Raw genomic sequence first — 10,380 nt, forward strand, 5'->3', positions numbered from 1 at the left:
TGTTACATACACACACCAAAATGTGACTACACACACACACACACACACGCACGCACGCACGCACGCACGCACACACACACACACACACACACACACTGCATAGATACATTTTAACAATACATGTGTATCTAACAGCTACCCTAACACATACGCACACACAGGCAGGCACAAACTTACATAAACTCACGCACACACTACTCAGTGTGTTATGACACCCCTGACCCACTGTCAAAACAAATTGAGACTGTCTTAAAGCAAATGAATTATCAACAGGATGCAAGTGAAATCATACTAAATAAAAACTTCAGAAAACAGCATCTGATTCTTCCAGCCCTTCCTTCCCCTCAAAAAAGGCAAAACTTATCATGCTTGACACAGCTTGGAAAAGATGTTTATGTCATCAAAGAATACAGAAACGTAGCTCAGGCCCAGAAAATGAAAAACATTTAATTTGGGCTGGACTCCTCCTCCTCCTTCTTTGTTCGAGGGCTGCAACTCCCACGTTCACTCGTATATACAAGAGTGGGCTTTTACGTGTATGACCGTTTTTACCCCGCCACGTAGGCAGCCATACTCCGCTTTCGGGGGTGTGCATGCTGGGTATGTACTTGTTTCCATAACCCACTGAACGCTGACATGGATTACAGGATCTTTAACGTGCGTATTTGATCTTTTGCTTGCGTATACACACGAAGGGGGTTCAGGCACTAGCAGGTCTGCACATATGTTGACCTGGGAGATCGGAAAAATCTCCACCCTTTACCCACCAGGCGCCGTCACCGAGATTCGAACCCGGGACCCTCAGATTGAAAGTCCAACGCTTTAACCATTCGGCTATTGCGCCCGTCATTGGACTAGACAAATTGTCACCGTTGGAGGCTGTTAAAATGCCCAAGAAAACTTCTACCCAAGCAAGTGAACAACAACTAATAACAGCTATCATCATGCATGCACACACGCACGCGCACACACACACACACACACACACACACACACACACACTTACACACAGAGAAAAAGTAAATTCACTTCTTAACTATCCACATGCTTCATTCATTTTATCAAGTCCTAACAAGTCAACCAATACACTCTTGATTCAGAACACACAAAAAAACAGGAAGAGGGGGAAGGGATATAGCTACAAGCAGGAGGACGTAAGCCACAGCACAAAGCACCGCAAGTGATTTGGGGAGGGTTCAGCTGACGTTTCTGAGCAGGGATGTCGTTTTTCTTTCTTTCTTTCTTTCCTTCCATTACCACGATACAGACAAGCTACAGGCTCAATGTAGACTGGTTCATCTGCATCTGAATCTGAATCTGAAGGCAACTGCATCCTGGCTATGAAAAGAAAACAGTGAAACGGAGCATTGTGATTCCACCTTTCATCATAGGTCTCGCTTAGATTCAAACCAAATATACAACATTACTGCACTTTGATAATGCTGCTACACTTTGAATGGAGTTATATATAGAAATATATATATATATATATATAATGTGTATCATGCATTACTATATTTTTTTATTTAAAGGAACTATGGATGGGTGACAGAAAGTGATAGCCAAGCCCATTTTACCATACTCAGTGACAAATATGCACTTATAGAGGAAGACAGCTGCTTGTATGTATTCACATACACACAAATGCACGCACACACACTGGCACACACATACCACACACACATATACATACATACACATACCACACACACACACACATACCACACACACACATACATATACCACACACACGTACACATATATATACCACACTTACACATACACATACCACACACACATACACACACATACCACACACACATACACATACCACACACACATACACATACACATACCACACTTACACATACACATACCACACACACATACCACACTTACACATACACATACCACACACACATACACATACCACACTTACACATACACATACCACACACACACACACATACATATGCCACACACACACACACATACATATGCCACACACACACACACATACATATGCCACACACACACACACACATATACATACATATGCCACACACACATACATATGCCACACACATATACATACATATGCCACACACACACATACACACACACACACATACCACACACACACACACACAACACATACAACACATACTACACACACACACACACACACACACACACTCCTGTCCCCATTCCTGGGGTGATCCCTGCCAGGTTTCCAGGACTTCCCCTTGTGTACTGAACCCATTTTGCCAAGTCCACTGCATAAGGAAATAAATAAGTAAACCTGGTAACCTCTTCACTGGCTGTGCACTCTGGAAACCGCAGTGACAATAATCACCTCCAGGTGATAATAAGGTTATCTACCTGATTCAGCCCGTTTTGATGATGCCTGTATTGAGTGCAGGCCCATCTAGATATCTACTGGCCTACCAGGTTAACTCATTCCATACAAACGGCGAAAGAGACGACGTTAACAGCGCTTCACCCCAATTACCACCATCAAAATATTGCAAGCGGAAGGCTCTTATACTGAAGAGGTGAATGTTGACAAAGAATACCACAATTCTGATGACGGAAGCTAAAGGTTGGGTCATTCAGACACCCACTGGACATCCGAGGGGTCTGTGTAGAGGAGAAGAGAGGACTGGCCGTACTGAGTGAGTTAATGCCCATTTGGACACTACCTGTGAGAAGTACCGGCTGATTTTAGAGACTGGCCGAGTGAAGTTCTCTACCAGGTTAATGCCCATTAAACAATGCCTGTGTGGAGTACAGGCCCATTCAGACACTGGCCAACTGGAGTTATCTACCAGTTTAATGCCCATTCAGAAACTGCCTGTATGAAGTGCATGCCCGTTTAGAGCTTGGTGGACTGATCTTCCAGGACAATGTCCATTTCGACACTGCCCGAGAGAAGAATATGCCCCTTGTGAGACTGGCTGAGCAGAGTAGTAGGTTTTCCCTGCCAAAAGGCTGAACCAATTCGATCCTGGGGAGTTTAAAACCTTGGCAGGCTTCCATTCTGTATTGATGTGGAAAAAAACGCAGTAAATGTATTGTTTTTCCTCCATAATACATGTGGACACATCCACAAATACACATCCACAAATACTGTATAAGTTAGCTCCCTTTCCTTGCAGTTTATTCTCGTGTTGGAACGTGAAAAATGTTTTTAATGCTATGAATTTCAACGCCAGAGCAATACTCAGGCACTGGGCTCATGGAGTTATTTCAGGCGATCTCAGCCTCTCCGCCCTGATCAAACGCAAGTCTTTGTCCACACAGCAGTTCAGATGGGTTGTTAAGTCTTCCCCCAACGACACACCCATCCCCTTCAGTTTGCTTCTGTTTCTCAGCACATCATCCGTTGTCTTTCTGGGGAAAAGATGCGGACGATGATGGGCCTGGCCTGGGTCCTCCCTTTAACTCACTCCGGACGATGGAACGCTATAGCGTTCCTGACGTAAGGTAGCATTCCAGACGATGGAACGCTATAGCGGTTTAGACAATTAAAAAATTTTCCACATTTTCCTCATGGGGTTGCATAAGAATCGCAGCTACACCGGGCATTGCGAACGTGTCAAGGGTCGAATGGAAAGTTTCTTCTGAGGTTCCGTAACTATATACTCGCTGGCCAGCCATTGACCTTGGTACCCCACATGACAAACTAATCTGCATACGTATCGAAAATGGCGTCGCAGGCAATACAAGTGGAAATTTTGGGAACAAACTAGATCATGACAGCGGCTTTTTACTGCTGCTGAAGTGATTGAAATGCTTCAAACTGAAGGTTTCCACATTGACGAGGATGATGAAGACACTGAATAAAATATCTGCAGTGAAGAAAGCTACCAGGAAGAAGGTGCTGACAGTGACTCAGCTTCTGAGGGCTGTGAAGAGAGGGAGGGTGGTGGGTGTACACACGACATGAGGAGAGGGGTCAGTGGGTCAAGTACAGGGAGTTTCATTCAGTTACTTCGTGTTTTGTATATTTTGTGATTTCTTTCCTAACCCTAACAAATGGGTTGTCTGCAGGGGAAAAGCAAGGGAGAAAAACTATTCGTCCAGAGTGAGTTAACGTCGCTGGTCTGGTCCTGTGCGCCACCTCCACCTACTCCTCAACCACCGGCACACCAGTTTTTCTTTGAAAAGACATCACAGCACATCTCCATACAGGCCACTCAAGATTCCATCTCTCCAAGATACTCCTCAACCACCGTCTGGCGTTACACCAATTTTCTTTGAAAAGAGATCACAACACATCTCCATACAGTCCACTCAAGTTTCCATCTCTCCAAGATACTCCTCAACTGCCGTCACACCAATTTTCTTTGAAAAGAGATCACAGCACATCTATCTTCATATGATCCACTCCAGTTTCCATCTCTCCAAGATACTCCTCAACCACCGTCACACCAATTTTCTTTGAAAAGAGATCACAGCACATCTATCTTCATATGATCCACTCCAGTTTCCATCTCTCCAAGATAATCCTCAACCACCGTCTGGCGTCACACCAATTTTCTTTGAAAAGACATCACAGCACATCTTCATATGGTTCACGAGACTTTCCGTCGCTTGAGGGTGGAGATTAATGGTGGATATTTTTCCAATCTCCCAGGTCAACATGTATGCAGAACTTCTTGTATCTTAATTTGCCTTGTGTATTTACACAGGCAAACAGTCAAACGCTCACCTAATAAAATATTTAAAATCCTGTAATCCATGTCACTGTTTGGTGGTTTATAGAAAAGAATGCATAATCCCCAAAACAGAGTGTGGCTGCCTATATAGTGGGACAAAAGTGGTAATACACCTAAAAAAAATTCCACTTGCAGATAAGAATGAACATGAGAGTTTCAGCCCCAAAATGGAGAAAAATAAGTCTACTGTTCAAATGAAATAAATAATAAATTAAATAGAATAAAGTGCTTCTTACATAAGATACATATGACCATGCTTCAATGTATGCATACATATATGCATGTGCACAACACACACACACACATGCACATACCTATATTCACATACTGAGACGTACACACATTCCTGCATAAACTTCATTCAAGCCCTCTTTTTTTTTTTCTTTTTCTTTTTTTTTTTTTCTCTCACACAAAATACACACCAACTCAATCAGTACACTACACGTACACAGAACATCACAGCGACACACAACAACAACACAACTGATCCACTGTTGACGCGGAAACACACAACGCACGCACTCATTCCCCACACCTTGTGATTCCCGTTTTCGAATTTCAAGTTCATTTTTCAATCGATCCAGGATCGTAGATCTACGCTGAATGCCCCTCCGTGGGCTTCTCTCTTCCTCGAAGTCATCCGCTGCGATCTCGTAGACTGCCTGCGGGTCTTCTGGAGGCAGCCCACGGTGCTAAAGGAAAGCACAACACCACCACCACTTTGCAAAACAACAGAAATGTATATGTCCTCGCACGGACAAACAAATCGCTGTTAACGTGAACAAACGGAAAATCTTCAGTGCCTTCAAAAAAAAAAATGTGTATCACATGGCATGCAAAAGGCGTCTTACATCACTCAAAACCAACAGCCCCACTTCAGAAGTGCAGGCATTACTTTATATGTGAATGTGTGTCTTCATGTTTTACATCTATTTGCTTATTTATCATCATTGTTATCTTATTTATTTATTTATTATTGTTATTTTTTTATTATTATTATTATTACTACTACCTTTTTTTTATTGTAATTATTATTTATTTATTTGTGTAAGCTTATATATTATTTATTCACCTTTTTCTTTTCTTTTTTTTTTTTTTTTTTTTTTTTTACATTATAATTATTATTTATTTATTTATTTATTTATTTGTGTAAGCTTATCTATTATTTATTCACCTTTTTTTTCTTTCTTTTTTTCCCCCTCAAGGCCTGACTAAGCGCGTTGGGTTACGCTGCTGGTCAGGCATCTGCTTGGCAGATGTGGTGTAGCGTATATGGATTTGTCCGAACGCAGTGACGCCTCCTTGAGCTACTGAAACTGAAACTCTCAAGAATAACAAAAAAAAAAACCAGTAAAATCAAACAAATAAATCTTCTCTCTCTTTTTTTTTTTAAAGACTACGCTCTGTTTCCTGAACTACTAATGTAACAGTTATTCAGCTCAACCAACAAATCAATGATCACAAATTTGTCTTTGTCACAGACTCCCTTGAGAACAGGCAGAGTAATCACCCTTTTGCCAAGGGTGTTTGTCAAGGTCAGACATGTGGTCCCCCCCCCCCCCCCCTTTTTTTTTTTTTTTATCTTGGGTTGTTGTTTTTTTCTAATCTTTTTTTTTCATTATTTTTTTTTTTATCTAAAACAAAGGTGTTGTATGTATATGGGTCAGTCCACATGCTTCGACACTTGAAACTGAAATGAAGATAAAGTAATCTTTTTATTATTCTCTCTCTCTCTCTCTCTCTTATCTATCTTTTGTCTTTTTCTTCTTCTTCTCTTCCCCCCCCCCCCCCCCACCCCATACCCCCCTCTCTCTCTGTCTGTCCTTTCTCTCTTTTCTACCCTTTGTTTGCTGTTCATATATTGGCGCAGTTCTTTATAATGGATGTTAACATGGAAGTCCCCTACCCCCCACACTCCTTACCCCTGTTGTCACGGGCAGAAAGGCCTAAATAATAAACCATTCAGACTTCAGACTTTAGACAGACTTTCTCTCTCTCATCACTGTTTTTTTGTCTTACCCCTGACACCTACCAAATGAATCTCAAAGCAAAGGCTCATTCTGAAGAACCATAAGCATAAAGTATTAAAAATAAAATAAAATTAAATTAAATTAAAATAAAAATAAAAATAAAACTTCAGGGAGGTAACTGAGAGTCACACAACATACACACACAGGGCAGCACACATAAAGCAGAAGGAACTGAAAGACAGGATGAAGGAAGGACACAAATGAAAATTGTGTTCTTTCCAACTTGTGTGCATAAATGAGATTAATGAAGGTCTACTGAGAAATCTGCAATACTTTACCGTTCAGAAAATTGTGTTCTTTCCAACTTGTGTGCATAAATGAGATTAATGAAGTTCTACTGAGAAATCTGCAATACTTTACCATTCAGAAGAATACATTCTTTCCAACTTGTGTGCATAAATGAGATTAATGAAGTTCTACTGAGAAATCTGCAATACTTTACCATTCAGAAAATTGTGTTCTTTCAAACTTGTGTGCATAAATGAGATTAATGAAGTTCTACTGAGAAATCTGCAATACTTTATCATTCAGAAGAATACATTCTTTCCAACGTGTGTGCATAAATGAGATTAATGAAGTTCTACTGAGAAATCTGCAATACTTTACCATTCAGAAGAATACATTCTTTCCAACTTGTGTGCATAATTGAGATTAATGAAGGTCTACTGAGAAATCTGCAATACTTTACCATTCAGAAAATTGTGTTCTTTCCAACTTGTGTGCATAAATGAGATTAATGAAGTTCTACTGAGAAATCTGCAATATTTTACCATTCAGAAAATTGTGTTCTTTCCAACTTGTGTGCATAAATGAGATTAATGAAGTTCTACTGAGAAATCTGCAATACTTTACCATTCAGAAGAATACATTCTTTCCAACTTGAGTGCATAAATGATATTAATGAAGTTCTACTGAGAAATCGGCAATACTTTACCCCATTCAGAAGAATGCATTCTTTCCAACTTGTGCGCATCAATCAGATTGACGAATTTCTACTGACGAATGGAACAAGTAAAAATTTCCACAAGAAATCTTGTTCCAAGGAGTGAAAGCCAAAGCTGGGCCTGGGGCAAGAGATGCACATGGATGATTTAAATCAGTCTTCAACCCTTCCTCCAATCAAAGCAGTGAGATGGCTGGAAATTTTGTCTGGACTCATATTAAGAAAAACTATTTTACTACAGGAAAAATGCTTTTTTTCTTTTTCTTTGACTTATTCATTCATTTCTTAAGACATCTTGCTATAGCGCATATTCTTAAAGCTCTATGCGCTTACCAATTCAGACCCATCCAGGGACAGACGCCATAGCCAAATGGTTAAAGCGTTGGACTTTCGATCTGAGGGTCCCGGGTTCGAATCACGGTGACGGCGCCTGGTGGGTAAAGGGTGGAGATTTTTACGATCTCCCAGGTCAACATATGTGCAGACCTGCCAGTGCCTGAACCCGCTTCGTGTGTATACGCAAGCATAAGATCAAATACGCACGTTAAAGATCCTGTAATCCATGTCAGTGTTCGGTGGGTTATGGAAACAAGAACATACCCAGCATGCACACCCCCGAAAGCGGAGTATGGCTGCCTACATGGCGGGGTAAAAACGGTCATACACATAAAAAGCCCACTCGTGTATATACGAGTGAACGTGGGAGTTGAAGCCCATGAACGCAGAAGAAGAAGAAGAAGAAGACCCATCCAGGCCGTTACTAGGACAGCTAACAGGTGTGAGAAAGTGAAAAGGTTGTTTTCACAGAAAGACTTGCTGAGGAGAGGTTTCAAGGAGCTGAAAAGCTCTTCGAGTCCAGATATTTCAGTTCAGGACACAGGCTCCGTTTCAGCAGCCACCTCCTGCCCTTTTGGCTTTTGAATGCTGAAGTTATTCAGCTGTTCATAAAAGAATGGTCATGGCTGATGTCCATGTGCCAACTCATGACTGATGGGGTTTTTTTTGTTTTTTTTTTTTTTTACTAGTGCTGAGCAGAAACCTCTCATAGTGCTGGGTTGCCATCGTTTGAGAAAGAGTCCGTCAGAAATGAGAGATATTCTCAATTCCTGTTCCTGTGGTTTCAACCTTTCACGACTGACATCACCTGCATAACACCTTTTTTTTTTCTTTTCGTTTTTTCTCACTGCCTCACCACCTGGAGTGCTATGGTGGCATTACTACGATGCTGTGCATCCCAAGTCCAAAAGGAACAACATATGTTAAAGCAGCATTAGAGGACGTTAAAGCAGCTGAAAAGGAAAAAAAAGCTTCAGCAGGGGCAAAAAGGACCAACAGGAACTGTTGGAGCAGTCAGGTCTTTCCGGAAAAGACTCTCCTATGAATTAACTTCCAGTTAACAGAAATACAGCAGCAAACTATCTCAAGGAAATGGCGACAGCAGGTAAAACCGACTTTATGGCCATCTTCTGGAGCCAACCAAGTCAAACAGACAGCAACAAGTCAAGGACAAGGAAGTAAAAGCATGGCCTCAAACAAAAGTGCAAAAACAGAGCTAAACAACAAAAAAACAAAAACAAAATAAACCAACTAAACAAAAATGAAACTGAAAGCACACGTACACAAACATGAAAACAAGCTCTGCTTTCCAAGTACAAAGAAGAACACTGTTCAAAAATTGACAGACGACGCATGTTTTCTTGCCTGCAGTTTTCACAATGAAAGTAGCAGTCGTCACACAATGCACAAAGGTGTCTGACATGTGTTTGATATGAAAACAGGCAAAGGAAGCAGACGACAATCCACACATTTGAGAATGGGGTCTGAAAAATGATTTAGACCAGTCAATCTCTTGTGCTCCTCTTGACATAGATGGGCTTTCACTCCTTTGAACAAGATTTCAGGTGGAACTTCACTTCTTCTGTTGCTTGGCAGCAGTTTATCTAATTATGATAGAAAGCATTTATCTCAACAAATAAGTAAAAAGAAGAGAGGAAAAAAAAAAGACTATCATCGTCAATGTACAGAAAAGGTTAAATATCATCAGCGTCAATTGACTGTGTTGCTTGTAGCCCAGCTGATCGCAGTTTCTGAGCTAGGTTTACATCAATTATCAAAACCAGTCAAAGAGAAATTCTATTCAAATTACGGTAAAAAGACAAAATTTACCCACCCCTCCTTACATCCACATCAAGTTTAAATCCATGACAGTGACAAAAAATTAAGCAGAGTGATTAAAATTTTACATGTACTGATTCCATGCAGCAAATCCAACAACGATACACTGAACAAGTGAAAAACATGCTGTTCGACCACTGTGCACACCCGATACACAAAATTAATAAGCAAAGGGATGATGTGTGGCAGAAACGTGCTTGACCTACTTTGACACTGTCTAGCTGAAGCGGTTTTGATTTTGTGAAGCATAACCTCTTCACTGCCCCACGACATATCTATCTATCTATCTGCCTATATATATATCTGTCTATATATATATATATATATATATATATATATATGTCCACAAAAATGCTTTCCTATTTGCCCCAGGATGCACACATACATCTGCGTCATTTCAGGATTTTTCACAGTTCTATCCTAAAGCTGATGTGTCACAACAGTAACCAGTCAGAGAGCTGATATGTCTATTTTCATTACCTGCAAGGAGAAACAGCTAATCACACTCTGT

The 10,380-nt window shown here is 40.8% G+C and overlaps 1 protein-coding gene across 4 annotated transcripts in view; it reads right to left on the reverse strand.

Moving 5' to 3' along the window:
• The window catches only part of LOC143293882 (uncharacterized), a 79,248-nt gene that overhangs the window by 47,560 nt on the left and 21,308 nt on the right, over positions 1–10,380 (reverse strand). For 2 of the 4 annotated variants that reach the window (XM_076605217.1, XM_076605214.1), the window contains exons 9-10: positions 5,257–5,413; positions 1,258–1,338 (exon numbers count right to left, since the gene is read on the reverse strand). The exons of 1 other annotated variant lie outside the window; for it this stretch is intronic. In XM_076605217.1, coding sequence (XP_076461332.1) covers positions 1,258–1,338; positions 5,257–5,413 — 238 coding nt within the window. The remainder of the gene's footprint in view (positions 1–1,257; positions 1,339–5,256; positions 5,414–10,380) is intronic. One more of the 4 variants, XM_076605216.1, reaches the window with a different exon arrangement.

The sequence above is a fragment of the Babylonia areolata genome, chromosome 19, assembly GCF_041734735.1.
Source record: "Babylonia areolata isolate BAREFJ2019XMU chromosome 19, ASM4173473v1, whole genome shotgun sequence".
NCBI classification, from domain to species: Eukaryota; Metazoa; Mollusca; class Gastropoda; order Neogastropoda; family Buccinidae; genus Babylonia; species Babylonia areolata.